Below are 26,435 nucleotides of genomic sequence, written 5' to 3'. Positions count from 1 at the left end.
TCAACCAACATCTGAAGAGCATCTAGCGCCTCAAGCAAAGGATGCTAAGCCCAGAGGGATGAATGCAAGCTCCAGGCTGGACACTAGTCTCCCAGACTCCCCGTCCAGAAGGACCAAGTCTCATTTCACACCCCTGATGGTGATTTCTGGGGGGTATGCACTCAGATAATCAGTTTAATATGCTAGCTAAATAAACTTAACTACAAAATCACTCAAGACTGATACTAGTTTATTACAGCAAATACATAATTTTATTAGCTATTATCATATATAGTTTCAATTGAAGAACAGAAATAGGAAATGCTGAACAGTACACTTATTTGATACTATAACAGCATATAGAAATTTTTAAGGTTTCAGGGCGTCTGGCTGGCTCAGTTGGTTAAGCATCTGACTTCAGCTCAGGTCCTGATCTCATGGTTCATGGGTTCAAGCCCTGTGTCGGGCTCTGTGCTGACAGCTCAGAACTTGGAGCCTGCTTCAGATTCTGTGCCTCCCTCTCTCTTTCTGCCCCTCCCCCCGCCCACTCTCTCTCTCTCTCAAAAATAAATAAACATAAATTTTTAAAAATTTTTTAAAAGTTTCTATCTACATGATAACAATAATCTTTAAATGTCTAACTTAAAACTTGATGTAATAGTCTTCTCAGAGATCTTATATTTCCAAAAATGAATTTTTAGCCAAATCTGAAGAGGGACCATTAGAAGGCAAAGAGCAACAACAATACAAGAAAGGACTATAACTAGGACAACTAAAGAGATCAGAAACAGATAACTAACAAGTTATATTTTTAAACCTTTGATATTTTGGGATATTTATTTGCTCCATCTCAAACTCCATAAAATATTATCTACCTATGTACTAAAATGCTAAAACGTTATGTTTCTTCTCCAAGTTTCTGTTATAGATACAAGTGACCTGTGTGCCTCCAAAATAATGGGTTTCGAACTAGGATGCGCATCAGATTTATCAGGGAAGTTTCTTAAAAATGCAGTTGTCCTAGCGCTTCTTGGCCTTTTGGCTAAGATCAAGTGTAAAAATGCAGTTGTCTTAGCCCCACTCCAGACTTACTGAATCTGAATTTATCATAAAGGAAAGTTAATTTTATGAAGTGATCTAGAACAAACTCTCTTGGAACTGCATAGGACTTTGCTCTCTAGACTCAGTCTAGAATATCCTGTAAGTAGGGCACTTAGGTGGCTTAGTTGGTTGAGTGCCTGACTCTTGATTTTTGGCTCAGGTCATGATCTCACAGGTCCCTGAGATCAAGTCCCACATCAGGCGCTGACAGTGTGAAGCCTGCTTGGGATTCTCTCTCTCTCTCTCTCTCTCTCTCTCTCTTTCTCTCTCTCTCCTTCCCTCCCTCCCTCCCTATCTCTCTCTCTCTCCCCCTCTCTTTCTGTCTCTTCCCTGCTTGCACTCTCTCTCTCTCAAAATAAATAAATAAAAACTTTAAAAAAAATACCCGGTAAGAGTTGTACAGGTATTTTAGCCATCCAGTCTAGTTTATGATGACACCATAAGAGTCTAATAAATGCACAAGTTGTACCTTCACAGAACAGATGCCACTTCGTCAGGGAGGCTTTCCCCAACCCTCCCAAAACTGGGTTAGGTGCCCCAGCTGGGTTGGGTGAAACATGCTCTCATATCTTCTGCTTGTCCTTACATAAAGCCAAACAGATTTGTAATTATTTATTTAACATCCAGATTTCCCCCGACTATAACTTCCACGAGGGTAGAGACTACGTGAGTCTCACTGGTGAATTTGACCTTAGGGCCTAAGCATAAACATTTCTTTGCCTGAATAAATGAACAAGCAAGGTCCAATACTGCCAACATAATGTGGGGGCCAGACTATAAAGGATCATGATGGCAGGGTAAGCTTTGTCTTGCAGGCAACCAGAACTCAAAGCAGAATAACTTGAAAAACTTTAAAGTACTGACCTGGCACACTCATTTACAACACAGCAAATGAGAGTAGGCTACAGATTAGAAGGAGAATTAGTAAATTCCTGTAGCCATCCAGGGGTGATATGGTAAGGGCCTGAGCTAGGGAGCGGTAGCAGCGGAAGGGAAAAGGAGGAGATGAATGTTGGGAAACATTAGGAAGGACTCAAGGGCATAAGAGGAATCACAAGTATCGGTGTCAGAAATGTAGTTTAAAACAAAAAAGGGAATGTGTTGGTTCATCTACAGCCAAGTCTACAAGGAGGCATGGCTGGATCCAGAAACTCAGATGATTCTTAGTTCTGTTTTCCCTCTTAGATCTTCTAGTCCCAAGAAGGCTTTCTTGGTGAGGCCAGAAGTATGGCAGGTGAGTAATAAGATCATAGGCTTACGGTTTACTATCTCCAAAGCAGCAAACCCCCCCTCTCTCAAGACTCTATCAAGTCTGCTGGAAGGAACCGACCTCCACATGCCCACCTGTGAACCAAGCTAGCCGGGTCATATGCCCACCGCTCCGACAAAAGGAGGAAAGAACACTGTCACTGACAGTCCCACTGGGATCACCTGGAGTCAGGGAGGGGCAGCTCCCCATCAACAGCGGTTCTGTACAAATACCTTATATCCTTTCTAAAATACAACTGAGCTTTTTTGGCCAGGGTTGCTAAATTCATTCATTGCCTTTGCCTCCTTTGCGTATTGGTAGACATAAGTCTTCAGATTTATAGCTATGTAAGATAACTACACAGCTACCAGGCTAGATTATTTACCCATATAGGAAAAAAGTGGCAGAGTTTAGAGGTTAAGATAGAGGATCAGAGGCCCAATTGCCTAGCGTTAAACCCATGGCCCACAATTTACCTCAGACACATTATTTATCCTTCCATCTCCCGTAAAAATGAGGATGACAGAAACACCTCACAAAAAATCTGCAAGTTCAAATGCTTTTTCCATAGTAAAACAACCAGTTGTAGGAGAGCTAAGACCCACGGGCACTTAATACAACTAAACTCTCATATGAACAATACAAACAGGTGATAGTTTTGCTCATCTATAAACAGGTCTCATCTGTCATATGGAAAAGGCTCCTTGGAAGATTTGTTGAGGTCTTCTCTTAACTACAACAATCTATTACCGTGATGATCACTTCGGGGAGTTGATCAAACTGGAGTTTTAGTCAAATCATTTGGAAATGTTTGTTAGGTTTATTGAGGCATAATTTATATACAGTAAAGTTTCGGAGGCCCAGTTTTCAGGGGTTCACGTCTATGAGTTTGGACAAACATATACAGTTATGAAAACACTCCCACTCTCAAGATACAGAACAGTTTACTACCCCAGGAGTCCCCTCGCCAACCCAAGACTCTGACAACCACTGATCTCTTCTCCGTCCTGATATGTTTTTTGCCTTTTCCAGGATGGCATACAAATGAAACCATTTAATATGTATCTTTTGAGCATGGCTTATCTCATTTAATATAAGGCCATTATTTTGAGAGCCATTATTTTGTTGCACATATCAGTGATTTGTTCCTTTTTATTGCTGAGTATTATATACCACAGTTTGTTTATACACCAGATGACAGACATTTGGGTTGTTTCCAGGGTCTGGCAATACTGAATAGAATCACTACAGACATTCACGTATAGGTTTTTGTACAGACATAAATTTTCATTTCCCTTGAGTAAAGAACTAGGAGTGGGCTGGCTAGTTTATATGGTAGCATATGTTTAACTTTATAAAAAACTGCGAAAGTGTTTTCCAAAGTTGCTGTACCATTTGTGTTCCTATCAGCAATGTCTGAGCGATCTACTTGCTTGAGAGGTTTGCCAGCATCTAGCACTGCCAGCTTCCTTCTGCGCGGTGTGCAGTGGTACCTCACCGTGGTTTTCATACGTGTGATGTTGAGCATCTTTTTCCATATCACATAAGTATTAAGAGAGGTCCTCACAATATAAACAATTACTTTCCTATGGACTGTTTTTTGGGGGGCGGGGGGGGCGGTGCGAGGACTAGAGTAAAACAGGGAACAAAATTTTTCAACTTCTGTTGCATATTCATAAGGCCGTTGAGAGGATCTACCACAAAACATACATAAAGTATCTTAAAATACGTGAAGTGCTATTAATAATCTAAGGGACTTCAACTGCTACTGATGGTTGGGAAGTTACACAGATACAAAAACTGTCCCAGGGGCCGCTAGCTCTCCCAGATGGGAGATGAATAAAACATTTTAGTCTGACCCGCCCTGCCAACACTGTCTCTGTCTACAATTCTGGAGTTGTCCTGAATTAATTAAAGCTAGTTTTTAGTGTTGGAGACAAAGTCTAGTTTTCAAGCACAAATGTCACTTTTCTTTTCACAGCCAACATAACCACTGAGTTCAGCATTGCAGTAATGACAAGGGATGAATTTATTATTTTAGAATGAGAAGCTAGCTAACTTCTGACCTGGTTCTTTCTCCTGTGACTGACATCTCACACCTATACAAGTCTTCAGACTTCCCAAAACTAAGAGGAAACAAACCTGTATGTTTGTTTTTCAAGGGCCTCTATCTTTAAGTGATAAATGAACTGATTTTTACTGAACTAGTAAGAATCTCTGATGTAGGAGTTTCTCAAAAAAAACAAAAGCAAACTCACTTGTCCAAGATCTCTCACCATATCTGGACAGACAGGAGAGAACGATTCACTGGAAACCCCCTGGGGTGATTCCAGATCAAAGTAAATGCTCTAGGACCACACTAGCTAGCTATGCCTTCCAAGTGGCAGACCAAAAGGCAAAAACACCAGTAATATGGAAGGATTTTAGTCAAGGGTATGATTTTGTACCGAAATGGAAAACTTACCTTTCTTTCTTTTAATAGCTTCTTATAGCCATTTGATCCAAGTGATAATAAAGTAATAAGGACATCTAAAGAAGGTGAAGCAGAAGCTCTTCCTGAAATAAGATGAACAAGTCACATTCAGGGCAGGGAAATTAAAATTTATTATAGTGGCCTAGGTACAAATGGAATTTTTGTTTGTTAGTTACTTTTTCTGAAGAGCAACTGATTTATTTACCTGGATACATCTTGCTGATTTCCTGAATGAAGGAATCATTAAAGCCAGCAATTATAGCGCCACCTACTGGAACCATGAAATTTTTGTCCAAGCTCTGTACGAAAGCATCAATTCTACCAACTCGAGCCCCCTAGAATGAAGTAACATGTAGTATTACAGATTGGCTTCTAGAAAAAGAGACGACAACTGCTATTAACAAGTAAATACCATTAAACAATGCACGAAATATCAGATCAAATATTCTAATTTTCTTTGTAACAGTGCCAATAAAGGATTTTTAAGTATTAAATGAGTTTAAAAAAAATTTTTTTTTTCAACGTTTATTTATTTTTGGGAGACAGAGCATGAATGGGGGAGGGGCAGAGAGAGAGGGAGACACAGAATCAGAAACAGGCTCCAGGCTCTGAGCCATCAGCCCAGAGCCTGACGCGGGGCTCGAACTCACGGACCGCGAGATCGTGACCTGGCTGAAGTCGGACACTTAACCAACTGCGCCACCCAGGCGCCCCTTAAATGAGTTTTTAAATGCTGCTCCTTTTATGTAAAAGAGCACTTTATAGTTTACAACCTGCTTTCATACAAACAAATCATTAACTCCTCACAACACCCTGGGTAGGAAGGCAGCGTTCCGTAGTAGTTCAGGTGAGAACTCAGCTTTTCACCTTAATGTTCCCTTGTCTCTCATCTGTGATCTTCCATTTGACAATAAATGCCAACAGTGGGTCCTGCAACTATTAACTAACTTTAAACAAGAGTGGCCACCGTAATCTAATAGACGTTAGCCGCCCATGTTGCCAATCAATTAGCTATACGTTTAAGTACTGTACTTCTCTTTGATGCTTGGATAATCTACTACCTGCATGACCACTTTAAGCGACAATCTGTGCTCCTACCACCATTCAGACAACAGGAGAGAAAATTTATTTTTAATATCAACTAATGGAATCTTTTTTGTATACTCTTGGCAATGTTTCTAAAGAACTCGTGTTTCCTAATGTCATAATCTTAGGTGATCTTATTCCACTGCAAATGAACTTCAAGTGAAAATCTAACATTCTCGTGAAAAAATGAATACTTACCTACTAGAAATGTAAAAACTAAGTTCTAGTCCCCATCCAACATAGTCTGTGACCTTCTATCTAATGTGCTTCAATTTTCTCCTCTTAAAAATAGAGATACTATCTAAATTTCAACTAAGATAGTTTTTTTTCTTTATCTGTAGTGACAGATTTTCAATCTGTATTCACAATCTACGTTCTTATTAATATAACCACATTTGACCTTCATCTTCACACTTTCCCTCCACATCCATATCTCAGGGAGAATAGAAGGAGCAGATAGCTGGCCTAATCTAAGAGACCAGATCCAGGCAATCGGTAGAAACACAAAAGCAGGAAAGGGAAGCAGACTACTTCGGAAGCTACTGCATGATTGTTTCAATCTCAACCTTTCCCTACGACTCTTCTAATTTCCTCATAAACTATGATCAAAGAAAAGCTCACTGTATCACAGGAAAACAGAGAGAAGCATATAAAGACTAACAGAATAACTGAACAGCACACAAAGTAGCAGAAGGTGAAAATAAAGAGGAACAGTTAAGAGTTGTCTTTTATTAACACTTCAGTACTGTCCAAGGCTTCCTGAGAGAAACGTGAGCCTAAATCAGGTACAGGAGTGTAAGAGAACCACCACTGCATTGGACTTTGCTAGAATCCCCTCACCGCTAAAACCCAGAGAGCATAAAAGGCACTACCACACTCCATGGCAAGAAGACAAACAGGCTCCCAAAAAACAAATGGCTTTATCAAAGAAACAGAATATCTAAATATTTTTAAAAGATGAAACTTCGCAAAAAAATGTGGAAGTGAAGTATGGTTTTTTTTCAAATTTTTAAGTGAAAAAATGCCAGCTTTAGTGAGATATAATTGACACAGTATGTAGAAGTTTGAGGTATACGACACGATGATTTGATATATGCATACATTATGAAGTGATTACCATAGTAAGTTTAGTTAATATCCATCAAGTATGATTTGATAAATTGCTTAGCAAAAAAGATGAAAAAGCAAGCTAGACCCACTCACTGGAGTCAGAGGATATCAATGAGGAGGAAAAAAATACCGGAAGGCTGAAAGGGTTTTTAAAATTTTTTTTTCTCCGTTTTTATTTATTTTGGGGACAGAGAGAGACAGAGCATGAACGGGGGAGGGGCAGAGAGAGAGGGAGACACAGAATCGGAAACAGGCTCCAGGCTCCGAGCCATCAGCCCAGAGCCCGACGCGGGGCTCGAACTCACGGACTGCGAGATCGCGAGATCGTGACCTGGCTGAAGTCTGACGCTTAACCGACTGCGCCACCCAGGCGCCCCTGAAAGGGTTTTTAAATAAAACAGGAATCATACGAGCATGTTCTATGAAGGAAAGGGTTGTCAATTACCAGCTCATTCATTTCCTTGTTTATTTACAAAAGAAATATTTGGGCACCTATCAGCTGCCAAACATTGTCCAAGGTTCTAGGGACAACGATAGCAAATAAAACAGATACTTGTTCATATAATAATTTCTGCCAGTATTTATTGAGAACCTACTGTGCATCAGGTACTGTTCTAAGCACTTCACATCCTTAACCCTTGTAATAACCATATGAGGTAGATGCTACTATAATTGCTATTTTACAGATGAGAAAATTAAGGGACAATAAAACTAAAGCGACCTGCCCAAGGTCAGGATTGTACTTAATATTAACAGCACAGCTGGGATTCAAATCCAGGCAGTTAAAGCACCTCACTAGAAGTCAGTCACCAAGGTAATCCAAGATACAACAGGGACTAAAACCTAGGTAATCTGGAGGAAGAGCCCAGGTTTATAAAATAAACTCTTATTCCCATGGCATTTCCATTCTTCCAACTGCCCAAGCTAAAGCCTTGGGCTCTGAATTCTCATTTCCTCACACCTCACATCTGATCCATCGGTACACCCTGTGAGAGCCACTCTCAAAATACATCTGAATCTAACCATTTCTTAACACCTTAATGGCTACCCTCCTGGCCTGAGCCACCAACTTATTTCATGTGAGCTCTGCAACAGCCCTCCACTCTTGCCTTCCTACAGTCTATTACTCACATAGTAGCCCAACGATGGTCAAAAAACAAATCACACGTCTCTCTCCTGCTCAAAACCCTCCCATGGCTGACGACCATACCAAGGATAAAATCCCAAATGCTGACACACCTCCCTTCTCTTTACTACCACTGCCGCCCTCATTTGCCCTGGTCCAGCCATACTGGCCTCCTTGTTCTTTGCATACCCCAAGCACATTCCTGCCTCAGAGTCCTGGCACTTGCTGTTATTTCCGGTCTGGACTCTAAAGAGCTGCGTGGCTCACTCCTTCCTATCACTCGGGGCTCTGCTCACGTTACTTCCTGGGGAGGACTTTCTGGATCGCTCCATCTAATCTGATACCCCCTTCCCGATCCAGAGCATTTATCAAGGCCCGTCGTACTTATTGCTTACTGTCTGCTTCTGCTCCGTGAAGATAAGGATTTTGTTGTATTTGCCCCTGTATCCCCAGTGCCTAACCTGATGCCTGGCACACAGAGGGAAACCCTGTAAATGTTTGTTGAGTGAACTGAGAATTAGGTCTGTGAATAAGTGGTATAATACCTACTTTTCCCAAGTTCTTTTGTTTTTTAATGTTTACTTATTTTTGAAAGCAGGGCAAAAGGGCAGAGAGAGAAGGAGACAGAGGATCCAAGGCGTTTCTCAAATTCTTAATAAGCGAAGCCACTGCTTCCCACACTTCGGGAGCCTTACAATCCATTCTGACTCTAAAAAGATTAATCCTATGTATTTTTGTGACTCTACCACATCCTTCTCCATTAATCCGTCCTACTATCCATATTCCATCAGTCTTCTAAATGAGTCAGTTTAGCACAGAAACAGAAGCACAGGTTGTTCAGAGCTGACTTCAACGACACGTGCCTACCAGAATGCTTTCTGTGCCGAGGATTAAGTCACCCTGGGGCAGCATCTTTAAAATAAAAATAAATAAATAAGCTGACACGCTGTAGCTATAGCTCTTTCTTCACTGACGGTTTGATTACTACACTGCTGTCTTCTCAAGGAAGTGTTTACAGTTTCAGCACGCTGTTTTTTAAAGGAAAACATGGGGCTTTGAAGCCTCACTGAACCACATGGGCCATTTTGTAGCTACTGGACCTTGGGCAAGTCACTTAATCCTTCTAAGTTTGCTTCTTCATTTATAGAACAGAAATAATAAGTACACCTTAAGTTGTTAGGATTGAGCTAATAAACTTTAAAAGTCCAGGAGGATGCCTGACGCATGGTGGGTACTCAGTAAATGGTATATATATCACTAAGAACTATTGAGATGAATGAAAGCTAACTTTCATTTTCTAGAACATCATGAAACAGCAGTGGCACTCAAAAAGACCCAAATATTTATTTAGTTTAAAGCAACAGTGCCGACACCTCTCTTTGTGAGGGCCAATTTGGGAAAATTCAAATGTTTAAGTACTGTTTTTTTTTTTTTTTTAAGAAATGCTAATTTTAGAAGGTAATACAGTATCTGTGACAATACAACAGCTGTGTTTAAAAACCACTCACCCACCCATCTTACAGTGTTATTTTCTGGTTAAGATTTTCACCTCACCGATGAAGAGAGGGGACGACAAAGGCAGGCATTCATGAAGCACACTTCCACTGGCACCTTCTACATCACATCCTGGAACGCACTGTCTTTGTCTTAATCTCTCCAGTTATGCCGCCAAATTTTCCAGTATTCAAAATTATACCATGGGCACCACAACACTAAGCACTTCCGAGTTAAATATATAATATCTGAGTGAATGTTTTGGAATCACTGAAATGATCTTCATGAAGATTTCACAGGCATGTGGAGAACACAGAAATGTCATCTATAAAAATTAAATATTTTTTGCACTAAGTTTAAAAAAGTTAACACTAAACGCACACAACGACTGTCACTACTGTAAAAAAGGAATATACATATAAAAATGAGAAGAAAGTGGACACAAACTATTAAGGGTATTTGTTAGTGTACAGGTTTATGAGTGATATTCTACTCCTTCCTCACTCTTCTGAACTTTTAGTAATGCTGATGTGCTTAACTTTCAAAAGAATTGAGGCTGATAAAACTTAAAGAGGAAAAGGGGAAAGGGAGAGGAGACATAAAAACAAATCACTGAAATAAAATGTTTTTCAAGATTTCCAGTGTAGAGAATTATACAGCTTTTCTCTGCTACCATTCACATTGGAGATAATCTAGCCTAGAATTGTGATGAAAACGTTCTTTGAAAGTTCAGGAATAATGCAAAAAGATATGGAAGAAATGGTGAATGGTCTTCCTTGACATAACATGCCTACCACCCACTCCAGCTCTGGACTTCTGACGTTATGTAAACCTCTGGATTTCCTCACTGGTTAGGCTAATTTGAGTTGGGTTTCTTTTACTTGCAGCCAACTGCATCCTAACTGGTACAACCTTTGAGTAAAAAAATTAAGCAGGGGCGCCCGGCTGGCTCAGTCAGTGGCATCCGACTTTGGCTCAGGTCACGATCTCACGGTTTGTGAGTTCAAGCCCCATATCAGGCTGTGTGCTGACAGCTCAGAGCCTGGAGCCTGCTTTGGATTCTGTGTCTCCCTCTCTCTGCCCTACCCCCACCCCCCCTTGCACTCGGACTGTATCTCTCAAAAATAAATAAACATTAAAAATTAAAAAAAAATTAAGCAGATCAGCTAATACCATCATATAAACCACATTTATATGAGAGATGATACTAGCATGCTCCAAGAAAATTTTTTTTTCCAGATAGGATCTACTTGGCTAAGAAGCATTCACCACCACACTGGAGAAGATCACAGATAATCTGTGAGTTAAGTCTTGCCCACGTAACACAAACCACATGTGCCCAAACTGAGTATGTGATTCACAACATTATGCATACAAATTATGTAACTTACACCATACATGGATAACGCCTATCCACATCCTCATACAGTATAAAGAATCGTTGTAGTAGATATAATACTTCATTTACTCATCCAATTTTTTCAGTAACCAGTTATTGAGTATCAACTATGTACCAGAGACCGTCTTAAATACTGAAGACATAACAGCGAACAAAACAAAGTCACAAAGTCTCTTCCCTAACAGAACCTTAATTCTAGTTACTACCAATAACTAGACAATAAAAAAATAAATATCTTATCAAATGGTGAGAAGTGCTATGAAAAACAGAGCAAGAGGTCATCAATTTTAAGAAGCATCCAAATTTTCCACACTACTAGGTAAGAAAAAACATTACCAATTAACATTACAATGTTAATCAGACACCACTGATTCTAAGACACCCCAATTTCAGGGATGTTATAATGTGGAAAAATGTGTACCTTAAAATCAACATTTCTGGTAAAAATACAAAAAAGGAGACAGAAAATGCAGGCAAGACACAGGACCCTGTTATTTTAGATAGAGAGTCTAAAAGAGTCTCACTGACTTCAAGAGAGGTAAGACACCAAGTAACTCTCTGGAAGAGGAATCCAGTGAGAGGAAGGAGCAAGAGTAAAAACAGGGCAGTGCACACATGTGTGGCACACGGGAGGCACAGAAAAAAAGGCAATTAGGCCCAGAGACAGCGGATGGGAGGGAGAGCACAAGTGAATGAAACTGGAGAAGGTGCAGAGGTCTGAAGACACAAAGCCTTGCAGGTCATGGCAAGATTCTTATTCTGAGCGGGATGGGATGCCCAGACACATTTTCAAAACGTGAATCTAAAACAGATGACCAGGATCTAGTTGATGCTTGTAAAAACAAAATCATCACGTGTTTTAAACCCTGCCAATTCCATAGCTATACACTAAAATGTTTATAAGTGAGGCCATTTCCAGCCTAGGATAATGAGGTACAGTGGTTCCTTAAATGTTAAATATGGAATCAATCATCAATCTTAAAAAAGACAATAATCCAGTAGATTAGAAAAATGAGAATACTGGTAATGAAACGTTCTCAGAAAGTTACAAAAAATAAGCTACTGAAGTATTTCTGTGTTGGTCTTGACCAAAGCTAGGAGTCCAATTACCATTAAAGAAGAATGATTTTTACTGTGTGGCTATAAAATGCTAATTTCTAATCCGCCATGAAGTTGAAGATGCTACAGAGTTGATTTTACTACATTAAGTTGTAAGAAAAACAAAGTAATAATCCTGTAATACGTTAAAATCATTGTTTCTTGACGCATCTTTCTAAACTCTCTTACCTGCTGGATGAGGTGCATACATTTGGAAGACTGCACCCCGTACGCATTGTTGACTACGTGCGGAATGCCGTAATCAGCACAAATCACAGCCAGTTCTTCTAATCTACAGACATAAATATTCAACAGAAAGACATATTTTTACTGTGCTTTTATAAATTACAGTGTGAAAACTTTTCTAATTTAATAGTTATTCTTAATGTACACTAGGAAAAAAATGGGAAAATTGAAATTTCTGTATCAGAATTTTAGCATAAAATTCAGCAGCAGGCACTTTAGGATAAATCTAAAAAAGCTTTTAAAATAATGTTACCAATAAATGAGAAAACGGGTATTTATAAAAACTTACATAGATGGTAGCTTTTAAATCGCTTTAAAATTTCCTATATATATATAAAGCAAGAAGCAGATTATAATGACCCCTTACAAGGTGGTATGCTCATTTTTAAATGCTTTTGGTTGCTTATTATACTAAAGCTAATATCTGCAAAATAATTAGCATATCTCGAAATCTTAAGAAATCTCACATTTAACATCTCATAAAGTAAAAAATACATTTTCAAGTAGACTTTAATGTATTAAAAAATACAGAACATTAAAACGTTTCAGTACCAAAATAACATTTTCCAACAACTTGGAAACTAAAGAATCTTTTAAATAGCTGCCAGTTTTAAATTCACTCTTACTTTTTCATTTGACACTCCTTATATTAAAACAATTTGAGAGTCTAACTCTATGTAAAGTAAGGTAATAAATTTCAATTAGAATGTAATAAATGATGTTCCTCTGAGAAACTAACTACTACTTGTGACGGAGGTGATCTCTTAATAGAAATGTCTTCACGTGCTGTGAAGCTAAGACTAAATCCTATGATTTAATAAAGTTAAATTTTTAAAAAATGTTCTTTCTACAATATAAAGAATCTAGAAGCAAAGCACTTTTATTCAGTAAAAGTTCTTTCCCACACGGATGTATTTCAAATATCTATTACATAGTTTTATTACTTACTTTTGCCAAATACGTTTTCTTTTTTAGTAGATACACGTTAATATGTTTTTAAAGTACAGATAGGACTGACATTATTCTGTTCATTCGTCCTAAGTTTTCAGTTTACTTCCTTAAAGTATTATGAATTAAAGAGTCATTTTATCATTCATTTTCATAAAGCTCACAAATTGACACAGGAACCTTTCTACTACTTAAATTAATCAGATGTCGTTTTTAACAAACTAGACCTTCTGGGATACACCCAAGTATTTTCTTCATAAAATGCACTTTGATGTGTTTGTGTTCTAATGAAAACATTCCTTAATAACAAAGTTCCTTGACAGTAAGATACTATAACAACATAAAGTGCTATTTTATAAAGAAAAAAGAATCACTTGTGAGTAGTTTTAAATACTCAGAATTGAGGAAGTCTGCTCACGTTTAGAGCGTACATAAAGGTATTTAATGAAAGGCAAGGAGAGACCAAAAATCTTACATGTGAATCAAATTGTATTCTAACTTAGCAGCCAACTGAAGATCAGCTTGTCAAATAGAAAAAATGATATCCTTTTTTATTACATTTCCTTTGACTGATTTTGCCCCACAATACTCTGTCAAATTAATTAATAAAGACAACATATATATACAATTATTCAAATTAAGACTATAAAGGAATTAAGCTTAATGCAATGAAATAAAATCATATTTTAAATTTAATAAAATCAGAAGTTCAAACATATTACTACAACTGTGTATTACCATTTTCCTAAAGTTCACCCATACCAGAAACAGTCATTATATAACACAACTAAAAAAAATGGCACATGAGAATTTTGCTCACTGATAAAAAACTTTTGTGATTTGTTTCCAAAAGAGATAATACATGTAAAATACTTAACCCTACACCAAGCATACTGTAAACATCCAAAAAAAAGTCAAAATGAAACAAAACTATCCTCAAGCATAAATAATCTAACATAGGGGCCCCTAGGTGGCTCAGTTGGTTCAGCATCTGACTTCGGCTCAGGGCATGATCTCACAGTTCGTGAGTTCAAGCCCCGCGTTGGGCTCTGTGCTAACAGCTCAGAGCCTGGAGCCTCCTTTGGATTCTGTGTCTCCCTCTCTCTCTCTGCCCTCCCCCGCTCGTACTCTGTCTCTCTCTCTCTCAAAAATAAACACTAAAAAAATCTATCACAAATATCCATGTGCTGTTTTTAGAAACGGGATTTATTTCTATCACATTAAAATTCTTCTAGATAGCAATATCATCAATGAAGAACAATAGGGATTTTTTTTAATATTTCAATACTAATTTAAAATCTGATTGGTAAGTAATGAATAAACAACAAAAGCATATGTAACATAATCTTAAAATAGAATCCACAGAGTAACATAACAAGGTAAATTTTCAAAAGCATGCTCTTAAAATTGTCTCTTAAAACATGCCTATAATAATAAGTAGTAATAATAATAGTAAAATGATAAAAATTAACATACATTCATTACTGCCAAAGTATGTGATTCCATGAATTAAAACTAAAGTATATACAACTCAACCTAAAAAAAATAGTCCAAGTCAATATAGTTTTCACAAATTATTAGCACATCAGTTCAAAATGTTCAAATGAAACAGTTGCTGTCAAAACTAGGAATCTGTATTACTATACTCAGGCCTATTACATTTCCAGAATAAAAATTTGTGGACACCCTTTAAAGAGTAAACATTTGCTTTTTCCCTTTCTGCTTTTCTTTATTCTTTTCTTCCCTTTTCTCTTGAGAGAAGAAAGGTGCAAGTGAGCAAGGGGGAGGGGGAGGGGGAGGGGGAGGGGGAGAGGGAGAGGGAGAGGGAGAGGGAGAGGGAGAGGGAGAGGGAGAGGGAGAGGGAGAGGGAGAGGGAGAGGGAGAGGGAGAGGGAGAGAAGAGAGAAAGGGAGCAGCAATGCTCTCCTGAAGCGAGGCTCCAGCTCAGCCGATGTGGGGATGTGGGACTCGAAATCACAAACTGTGAGATCATGACCTGAGCGGAAGCCAGATGCTTAACAACAGAGTGACCTAAGTGTCCTTGCTTTTCTTAAATGTATGCATTTTTCTCAAAATGCAAAGACATCCACTGTGAACACTTGAGTGTACATGTGAGTTAATCTTCCAATTAAAAGAATTCAAAAGGCAATAAATAATCCTAAAATTTTCTATTTAAAAATCCGTTAATACTGATAGTTCTTACATAGGAAAACTTACTGTAAGATCAAAGAAATGGAGATAGCAATGAAAACAAGTAAATCCAACATTATGCTTAGAAACTTCTACAAAACAATGAGGAAAAGATACACAGAGATTAGAAACAGGAACAAACAAGAAAACAGAGATGTTTTTTGTCTGCTCAGGTCCACTTGCTACTAGTTGTTTTCCCAACTTCTCTATCCAAATTTTCATTTTCCCAAACCACTGTCGTTTCTCCACCGGTCCATTCACCTATTTACTGCCACGTGTTACTTAAGCATGTTTGACAATTAGTATGTCTGCATTTCCCTTAAAAGACCAATCAACATCTACCGGACAGTATTTACAAATTATTTACCTATCAGGCACCCTTGGAGCAAAACAGGAGGTAGTAGAATGAACGCACAGAATGTGATCGGGCCCAAGTTCCCGGACTTTAGCCTCCACTGCTTCCAGGTCTGTGCGCAGCTCGTCACCTTCTAACACGTTCTCTATCACCACAGGTTCAAAACCTAACCAAGCCAATCCGAAATCAAAGTGTTAGGTAAACGAAAGTAAGAAAAATCCTGGAACTCTAGGAAACAGTGCCATTCTGCATAAGAACTCTAAATATTTGATTTGGTCAGTGAACCCTCCCCTAGTGATAAAGACCTGGCTCAATACTGGTATGAGTCAAAGGCAGGTCAAAATAATGTGAAGGACCCCTAGACCACAATTAGGACCACAAAACTATTTAACACTCAGATATGCCCAGAAAGATATGCCTATTTCTGGGAAGGAAAACAAATGTCAAATAGACACCTATAAAAGTAATTACACAGTCACTGATAAAAGGATCACTTAGTACATACAATTTCAGACCACAGAAAAGTAAATCTACTCATTCTCTGGCAACATTTCATTCTAAGTTCACCTTATGTCAGGAATGAACAAAAAAATAATACAATTGAAGTACCAAAACAAATCACAATCAAGTTAATATTTTACTGCTAAGGAAAAAGTAATGCATTTTAGTAGCCTAATGATCACTGACCCATCTCATAGTTTACAAGGGTCTTCTATAACTTACATACAAAAACTTTCCCAATTTTCAATTGAATCAGTACACTTAACTAGCATATGCTCAAAGGTCTACCCAAATAATAACTATGTAATCTTGTATGGTGAATATTTAGAGATCCATGAACATTAAGAGTTGTATGTGCAATATACACACTAAATAATGTATGGAGCATTTATTTTTTTCATATGAAATTTATTGTCAAATTGGTTTCCATACAACACCCAGTGCTCATCCCAACATGTAAAGCATTTAGATAACTAAATTATTTTGTAATATTAGTAAGTACTTAGGGTAAAAGTAAAATATAAGTGCTTAAATCTTACAAACTGGATAGAAACTAAACTTGGGAAATTTTACACATAAAGTTATTATGCAGTTACATCTTGAGTCTTCCCAAATAGCAAATCCACAGCAGACTAGATTCATGGATTTAGGGGCTGTAAGAGATTTAGAAACCATTTAGCTGACCTCACTCGTGTCAAAGATAAGGGTGCTGAAGTTTAGGAAAATTGAGTGGCTTTCACAAGACCACACAACAAATTAAAGCACAGTTATGAGCAAGTAGTTTTGTGTTCTAAAATCTATATCAAGTTGTCTGCATTCTATCTACAGAACTATAAAAACCTGGCCACTATAAAATCAATTCAATTATGTTGGTGCAGAGATGTCCAGGTTTTATACCTGTATTTTCACAGCTATCAAAACAAACACACAAAACTTTACTTAAATAAGTAGCTTCCTAATTACAGCTGATTTTCTATTACTTCTCAAATTCTCTAGACACAATCTTATTTTTGCTTTTAAAACTTTTTAAAATGCAATTTTTTTTGAGGATACAACTATCTTATTTACTAAGAATTAGGCTATCCTAAGAAAGGATAAACTATAAATTGTAGTACAAATCCTAATATCTTTTGGAAAAGTCTCCAGTTTTTCAACATGGCAATCTTTCCCAGAGGTTTGGTTATTAGTTCTTTGGTTAACATGATATAAATAAACAGACTTAACAACTTGACGCCACTTAAAATAAATCAGAATATTTTTTAAAAGTCTGTCAGTTTCTGCTATATGTCCTTCTATGAATCCCTTTACATGAGTTTCTTTAGGATTACTTATACAGTTTAATTATAGCCTAATACAGTTCATTTCATACAACACACTGAGGCCATTCAAAATTAACCTCAAATTCTCAAATTCGACTTGAATTAATCAAGCCAAATACTAAAATACCAAAGTAGAGTTTCTGCCTCATTTGTCCTTAATAATGTCTATATCCTTACACTTTTTCTTTCTTTCTTTCTTTCTTAACTTAGAGACAGAAAGAAAGAAAGTGTGTGCACGTGTGCACGTGAGTGCAAGCAGGGAAGGGGCAGAGAGTAAGGGGGAGAGAGAATCCCAAGCAGGCTGTGTGGAGTCTGACGCTCAATCCCATGAACTGAACCATGAGATCATGACCTGAGCCAAAATCAAGAGTCAGACATTCAACCAACTGAGCCACCCAGGTACCCCTGTATCCTTACACTTTGATTCATGCTAATAATTTATGTGTATTCCACTTATGTATATGCAACAACCATTCCTGAAGCACAGTCTATGCTCCAAGGATTGCCGTTGGGCATTTCATATGCCATCCTATTTAATCCTCAAAACAATCTTGTGAGACGGGTAATCATATTCTTTAAAATGGGGACATATGATACAGCAATTCCACTTCTGAGTATACACCCCAAAGAATTCAAAGCAGAGACTCAAACAGGTACTTAAGCACCCATATTCATAGCAGCATTATTCACAAGAAACAAAAAGTGAAAGCAACCCAAGTGTCCATCAATGAATGAATGAATGAACAAACGAAATGTGAAATATATATACGTATATATATGCATATATATATGTATGTATATATACACAGTGGAATATTAGCCTTAAAAAAGGAAAGAAATTCTGATACGTGCTACAACATGGATGAACTTTAAAGATACTATGCTATGTGAAATAAGCCAGTCTCAAAAGGACGAATACTCTGATTCCACTTATATGAAGGACCCAGAGTAGTCAGATTCATAGAGACAGAACGTAGAAAGGTGATTGTTAGGAAATGGGGGTAGTGTGGAGGGAGCAGTTATTGTTTAATGGGTAGAGACTCAGTTTAAGAGGATGAAAAAGTTCTGGAGCTGGTGTTACGCAATGGTTGCACAACAATGTGAATGTATTTAATGTCAGAGAACTATACCTTTACAAATGATTAAAATGGTAAATCTTGTTATGTGTATTTTATGACAATAAAGGGAAGGAATAGGAACACGCTTAGTTTCTTTCTCATTCATCTATCTCTATATAAACAGTCTGAATCTTCTGCATTATATATGCCGCTCCTCTTCCTTTACCTGCAGTGATCATGGATTTAAAGCAGGACTTCTGGTCTATTCTCGGCCATATAATATATTTTGCCTTTGGTCTTCTGTGTCGTAATGTTAAGAAACACAAGGTTAGACTCATACCAGTTGCCATAGGAACTACAAAGCAGTTGGTCACTGTATGGACACCTAAAAATAAGAAGTAAAAGAGAAATTAGTTATTCCACTGAAAAACCAGCACCCTTCATAAAGAAATGATATACTTCTTCAATTAAATAGTAAGAGTTATAGACTTAGTGCTGCTTCTGTCCTTGGTCTCAGGAGGCTCACTGCCAAATTCATCCTCCTGGCTTATGGTTCTGATTTTCCATCTTTTTCTAAAGGGTTTTAAAATATATATATATATATATATATATGTATATATATATATATATATATATATATATATATATGTATCTTTTCAAAAGCCATTTATAACCTATTTGGAAAGAGGCATTAATAAAAGATATTAGGCAAAAGTGTGTATGGCTGGTCAGCCAAAAGTATTATGATTAACATAGTACATACCAGCCAACTTTATGATGTCCAGGACCAAAGAATTGGTAATTTTGTTCAAAAGGCTAGAACCTGCAGCTTTTGGTTGCACAGCAGAAATATCACCCGATCGTCCAATTCCATGAATGAACCTAAGCAAAAAATGGGCCAACAACTGGACAAAAATATTCAGTGTTCTAAGTAATCCACTGTATAAGTATACAGACACAATAATCAAAACAACAGGCAACACTTGACTATTGTAGACATTTTTCATACACTATTAACAATGTAAAAATATCCTAGTTAAGTTGAAACAAATTCATCATTTATACTGTGGTAGCTAGTCTCCCAAGATGGCCACCATCAATTCCTCTTCCCCCTATGCTACACACTATTGTCAACACCGAGAGAGAGAATCAAATTCCCCTGCATTGAATCTGCACTGGCCTTAGTGAACTGCTTGGCCAGGAAGAATCTAGCAAGAAGTGATGGTCTGGAATTTCTGATCTAGGTCAAAGAAGCCTTAAAGCTTCACCTGACCTCTTGAAGGGCTTGCTTTTGTGGGAGTTCCCTCTCATAATCCAGCTGCCATGCTGGGAGAGGCCCATGCCACCTGGAGAGGCCCATGCCACCTGGAGAGGCCATCTGATCTCTCAGCCATCTAAGTGAGTCAACTTAGACAAACTGTCCAGTTGAACCTAATGACTAAATTCTCAGCCAACATCTGACTACAACTGTATGAGAGACAGAAAGCAATAATCATCCTGCTGAGCCCAGTTAACCCCCAGAACTGTGAGAGATAATAATAAATGATTGTTTTCAGCCACTAAGTTTCGAGGTGTATGTTAGCAGCAATAGAAAACCAGAATATATGTAACATCAGATTCTCTTCTTTCTTCCCACTTCCTTAACCAGAGCAGTGGACTAAGTTCCCATGGGCATAAGCTGCTATTTCAAATATCATGTTAATTTTAAAAATACTACAGCTGACCCCTGAAGGCAGGAGTTTGGGGGGGGGGCACACAGTCAAAAATTCACAAATAACTTTGATTCCCCCAAAACTTAATTACTAATAGCCTACTGTTGACTGGAAGCCCTACCAATAACATAAACAGTCAATTGACACATATCTTGTATGTGTATTATATACTGTTTTCCAATAATAAGGTAAATTAGAGAAAAGATCATGTTATTAAGAATATCATAAGGAAGAGCAAATGCATTTACAAGTACTGTACTATATTCATCAAAAACAAATCCACATGTGAGTGGACCTGCACATTTCAAACCTATATTGGTCAAAGGTCAACTGTGTCTACTCCTTAAAATAGTGCGCAAATCTACTCATTTTGATTAGATGATGTCATACACGTGAGAGACACTTCTGAATATTCTTCAGAATCAAAAGTCTGTTTGTACTTTATAGTTAGATCAGAAATCCTTCACACTGGGATTATCACAGAACACTAGTGTTATACTTCATTATCCCGGAAACCTAATGTAGAAAGCATTTTTTTACAAATATTATAAATCATGTTATCAGCCCATTTTAACCATGAATTTTTCATCCAAGTTATAGATTCATTATTATTATTAGTTCCGACTGCAATGGTTTTGATTGAAATAAAATTCTACTATCTGCAGAAGAGTTTCATCACTGCAAATTTCAAGACACGAGTGTTTACTAGTTTACCTATATTTCATGGAAACTTTGAAGAACAGAGAAATGATCATATTTGGAAATACTACCAATTAAATGGTTAACAGAATTAATAAAAAGCTCTCTAAAATATTGCAAAAGAAAAAGGTGACTTAATAATCTAAAATCAAATTTAAGGTATCTTTCCTGCATCTACTGCAACAAAGCAAGGTATTTATAAAATAACTCATTTTAGATACAGATGAACAACATTTTAAAGTTCTACCTACATATCATTCTCTTAAAAAAAAAAAAACTTGCAATGTTAGAAAAGAAACAGCAAACTGGGGCACCTGGATGGCTCAGTCGGTTGGGCAGCCGACTTCAGCTCAGGTCATGATCTCACGGTCCATGAGATCAAGCCCTGTGTTGGGCTCTTGCTGACAGCTCGGAACTTGGAGCCTGCTTCAGATTTTGTGTCTCCCTCTTTCTCTGCCCCTCCCCTGCTCATGGTCTCTCTCTCTCTCAAAAATAAACATTAAATAAATTAAAACAAAACAAAAAAAGACCCAGCAAACTATAAACAACCTTAACATCTTTAAACTCTTACAACCAAACAGGCTTATTACATTAAACGTTATTAACGGAACGTATAGGCAGTATTGTTCACCACCCAGAACCTGACAGAATAGCCACCACTGTCATCCTACTGTCCTGAAAAACATATACTCAAATTGTTTCCATCTCCCTGTTGCATCTAGTTTCTATGTCCATTTGAATAGGGAAGAAGTAGGTTACCAATGGACATTGTATAATTTAATATGTTACTATTACCACCATTGTTTTTAACAAAAAAAGGGGGGGGGGATGTCTTCTACTTTAAAAATATACCTGTAATGACGCCGAGCAACTAATGCAGATGCCACTCTCCCTTCTCTTTCACCAACACCACAATTACCCAGGAAGTTGTTGCTGTCCATGATTGCAAGTTCATGCAAAAAGAGTTCCAGTGTACTTTCATCCCAACCATCCTCTGGACACTTGCCCTTTAAACAAAACAAAACAAAACAAAACAAAACAAAACATGTATATTGAAGAAAACCATCCCCCAGGACCTTACTTCAATACATTTTTTAAACTTTGTAATGTGTATTTTGCCATACTCCTTGCTTTCTAAACTTCAGACATAAATTCCGCACTATGAGGAAACCTCGAATAGGCAAAACATTCGTTACACTGCATTACAATTCTCTACAGATTGCCAGAAGTGATAATAAATGAATACGATGAGATTTACTCAGGTTTGATGTTTCAATGAGTTAAAGTAACTGAAAACCAATAAACCTTATCTTCAACGAGGACTGTTCCAACCAGGCTGCTGAAACTAGGGATTGTCAAACGTCGGTGAAATTAAAATTCGGGATACCGGTAGGAACGAGACCTGTGAAGTTCGGGGGCAGCTCTTGGCTCGAGCTAGTATGTCGTGGTTTAGAAACAAAGTGTTCCTTCCGTGAGTCCTTGGGAGTAGTGGAAGACGGAAGATGCGAACCTTGCCCTTTTCGCCAACAAAACAGTAGCAACTGGGACTTCCACATCCCGAAGTTAGAAAAGAACCAGACTCAAAATCCCGACTCCCGCACGCTCCCTTCACAACACTCTCTGGGTTTTGCTGACTCTGGTGAGGCTGAGAAGGAGCTGAGCGCAGCAACTCAGCACAATGCTTGCCAAGCTGCGACAGACTGCCGCGGACAGGTCTCAACCAGCAAAGAAGAGCGGGTGGGCAGGACGCAGCACGACCGGGGCGCTGGGCGGAACCGGAGGCTGGGGAGGGGGGGGGGGGCGCTGCGGCTGGAGAGGGGCCCGACAGCTCGGTACCTTCTCCAGAAGCAGCCGTACGAGGTGCTCATGCGAGCGGCGGGCCTCACAACCCTGCCGCACATAAGCCGGCGACACCAGCCGCTCGCCCGCCGCGAAGCTCTCGCGGTTCATTTCGGCGGTGGCGACCGCAGCAAGAGAACACTCGACACACCCTGCACCCACTACTGAACCGGGACGCAACTCGCCGCCTGGACGGTACGGCAAGGCCTTGGGACAAAAAGCGCGTCTCGCTTTCGCACATGCGCAGTCCGCATAGATGGTGCACTAGCAAGCGTGGACTTGAGCATGCGCAGACGTCTGCGCGTGTGGCGGGCTCCTGAGACGGGCTTAAAGGAAGAGTTTGCCCTTGTGCAGAGGGGCCCAGGAAAGTACAGGGGAGCTATGTGAACTTCTCTGCAGAAAAACTTTCGGATCTTATGTGTTCCAACTCCGTTGAATGGTGAGAGTTGCGCAGTCTGTGCTTCAGCCTTACACAGTAGTTCTCATATTGCAGAACCTTTCATCCTTTTTGCACGTCCCAACATTTCCTATTATTGCCTTGACAGCCCGCTACGAAATAACCGTGTCCCGCTCCTTCCGTCCTTTGCACTACAGAAAGCCCCAATACTTGTCACCCACCAACTGATTTTACTTTTTTTTTTTTGTATACCCCACACCCACGCCCACATACCTATGGATATAAACTTCCTAAAGTCTAGGGACTTGGTTTTCGCTGCCATACCTCCCCAAGCGCCTAGAACAGTGCCCAGAATATATAGTAGGGACTACAAACATTTTCATGTTGATTTAATGAATTGCTTTGACCATTAAACAACCCAGGGCTAGGTATGGGATATATAGGAATGAAAAGATAGGATCCCTGCTTTCAACTTCCTTGCACTTTTCTCCTTAGGTGAGCCTACAGTAATTGCTGACATCGCTCGAGTCCACTTGAATTGGTTCATACTCACTTGCAAAAGCTGATTGTTAAATGTGCGGTAATTTTGTGAGCTGGTTTTTAAATACAGCCACTTTAAATTATATTAAAAGCAAAAGTGATGAATACACAAACTTTATCACTTCCTACTTATTTTTACTACATTCTATTGTTTAAAGTGCGCTTCTGAGATTATTCACCTCTATTATATCCGTGTGGTGGAAACACAACGTAATGGTGTACCACCGCACATCTCTTTCCAACTCCCTGTTTAGGGGCATCATGATGGGGGTTTGGAATTGGCCATGGTAGAGTGGCAATCACCATGGAAATCAACAACTGCTACACATCAGGCCCTGACCTCCCTGCTGCTGCCCAGGAATTAATTGTTTAGTATGTACCAACTCACCACTGTACCTACTACATGTTCCCAGGGCATCCTACCATTTGTCAGCCTGGTACTTGTCAAGCTGCATTTCCATTGTTAATTTTCTGTTTTCCTCAACTAGATTGTGAACTCTGGTTTGACGAAAGCTATATGGGATATCTGTGTTCAAAGCACAGAACTAAACACAAAATAGATGGGCCACAAATTCAAATTTATCTGAATGATAGGCGGTTTAAAAGCTTTGTAAAATTACACAGAAATATAAGCCACAAAAATAATGAGAATTTAGCTCATTTTTTAAAGTAAACATCAGCCTTCAAACTTTTGAAGAGTTCAGTTCTTATTCCCAAAATACAACTATTTTTGCAACTTCTTTGGAAAAGCCTTCAAAGCTATCTTGTCAATCACATGTAAGTGCAAGACCCATCTCATTATTGAGTGGACACTCTAGGTTTTTGAGCCAGCAGTTTCTCTCACCTTACTTACCAGTCTTAATTTGGAAAAATGTTTGTTTCCAGAAACTAAATCCATCATCAAGGTATGCCTTCATAGAAATTATTCAAAAACTGCAGGCTGTGGAAGCAATTTCAAAAGAGGTATTCCAATATTATCTTCACCCATTCACACACCCAATGAATATTGAACATCTAACATTTTTTTAATTTTTTCTTTCTTTCTTTCTTTCTTTCTTTCTTTCTTTCTTTCTTTTTTTTCTTTAGAGAGAAAGTGCCTGTGCAAGTGGGGGAGAGAGGGAGAGAGAGAGAATCCCAAGCAGGCTCCATACTCGGTGCAGAGCCAAACGTGGGCCCCGATCCCACAACCCTGAGATCATGACCTGAGCTGAAATCAAGAGTTGGATGCTCAACTGACTGAGCCACCCAGGTGCCCAGGCATCTAATATTTTTAATACCACAACATCAGATAATTTAATTGTCTTTACAAGATGTAACATAGTTAAACATAGATCCAACATTCATAGTCTGAATTTTGCTTGTGTCACTAGTTGTTTGACTTTGGGTACATTGCTCGTACTCCCTGAGCTTTACTTTCCCCATTTGTAAAATAGGAACATGGAGGAGACCATTGTCTTGATTAAATGAGATGTAATCTCTCAATGCCATCTTTGCCTTGATGGACTGGTTGTACAAATGGACAAGGACTAGACCTTGTCTGATGTCGTAAGAACCCCAACCCATAATCTCTGCAGTAAGTAGACCAGGGAGCCAAACCAAAACCCCTGCAGCAATCTCGCCAGAACAGTTAGGACTCAGTCAATGACTTCCAGCTTCCCAATTTTTTCACTTGCTTCCAACGCAGGACTAACCAGAGAAAGCCAAGTATGCTCCCTAAACCAATGACATAAGATGCCCTTTTCTAATTAGCCTACCTCCATCTTCCCCTTGCTAACAACTCCCAATCAGAGCATACCTGAACCCTTCCCATTTTTTTCACCATAAAGCTTTTCCACCCTTCTGCCTGCCATTGAGTCTCCAAATGTGAGTGATGGTGACTAACTCCCTTGCTATAGGAAGCTCTGAATGAATAGTCTCTGTTTATTATTTGGGTGGTCTTTGTTCCTTGCCACAGTTTTCCTGGAGACTCCACTGAGACATGGTCTGCACTGTCCATCACTGTGGCCCCCAGCCTTTGACCAGATGTGGTACACGCAGAGGACCCTTGTGCCTTGCTGCTTGTGGCCTGTCAAGTCTGTGCCATCGTCGTAAGTCAGTGCTGGGTCTGAACTCTGCTATCTTTGCATGGAGTTCCTCAGCTATTTATTGTACTTATTCTATCCTTGGTGGAATCAGGCCATTCCTTTTCATTCTTTTTTGGCTGTCTTTTATATTTTTATTTTGTATTGTGCTACCTGAAAATGCTGTTTGTCATAAAAAGGAGAATCATAGGGTAGAACACAGCCATAGACCCTGTAAGTCTGTTGTTCAAACCAGCCTGAGCGACCAGTGAGTTTAAAGTTCTCACCAGATGGCCATCCATTTGGACAAACATCACTGTGGGTCACCAATAAAACTGAGTGAGGCACTCCTTCCATCTTGATTTTTGGTCTTGAGAATTTGCCTTTAATTTAGAGAGGGGGCTCACTCTAATTTTCTACCTGCTGGGGGGGGGGGCACAGATTGTCAGGTCTGTGT

General features: G+C 38.8%; 1 protein-coding gene across 3 annotated transcripts in view; it reads right to left on the bottom strand.

Annotated features, from left to right (window-relative positions):
* SEPSECS (Sep (O-phosphoserine) tRNA:Sec (selenocysteine) tRNA synthase) overlaps positions 1 to 23,186 on the bottom strand; it is a 36,628-nt gene extending 13,442 nt beyond the window's left edge. The window contains exons 1-8 of one of the 3 annotated variants that reach the window (XM_047856703.1): positions 22,979 to 23,186; positions 21,995 to 22,149; positions 19,495 to 19,613; positions 18,958 to 19,116; positions 15,866 to 16,019; positions 12,305 to 12,407; positions 5,008 to 5,137; positions 4,794 to 4,885 (exon numbers count right to left, since the gene is read on the bottom strand). In XM_047856703.1, coding sequence (XP_047712659.1) covers positions 4,794 to 4,885; positions 5,008 to 5,137; positions 12,305 to 12,407; positions 15,866 to 16,019; positions 18,958 to 19,116; positions 19,495 to 19,613; positions 21,995 to 22,149; positions 22,979 to 23,092 — 1,026 coding nt within the window. In that variant the 5' untranslated portion in view covers positions 23,093 to 23,186. Of the gene's footprint in view, positions 1 to 4,793; positions 4,886 to 5,007; positions 5,138 to 12,304; positions 12,408 to 15,865; positions 16,020 to 18,957; positions 19,117 to 19,494; positions 19,614 to 21,994; positions 22,150 to 22,447; positions 22,794 to 22,978 lie in introns of those variants that run through there. The other 2 variants (XM_047856701.1, XM_047856702.1) reach the window with 2 other exon arrangements.
* Positions 23,187 to 26,435: the final 3,249 nt, after the last annotated feature.

This window comes from Prionailurus viverrinus, chromosome B1 (genome assembly GCF_022837055.1).
Source record: "Prionailurus viverrinus isolate Anna chromosome B1, UM_Priviv_1.0, whole genome shotgun sequence".
NCBI classification, from domain to species: Eukaryota; Metazoa; Chordata; class Mammalia; order Carnivora; family Felidae; genus Prionailurus; species Prionailurus viverrinus.
Note: the sequence above shows the minus strand (reverse complement) of the source record. Positions and strands in the feature narration are given on the sequence as shown.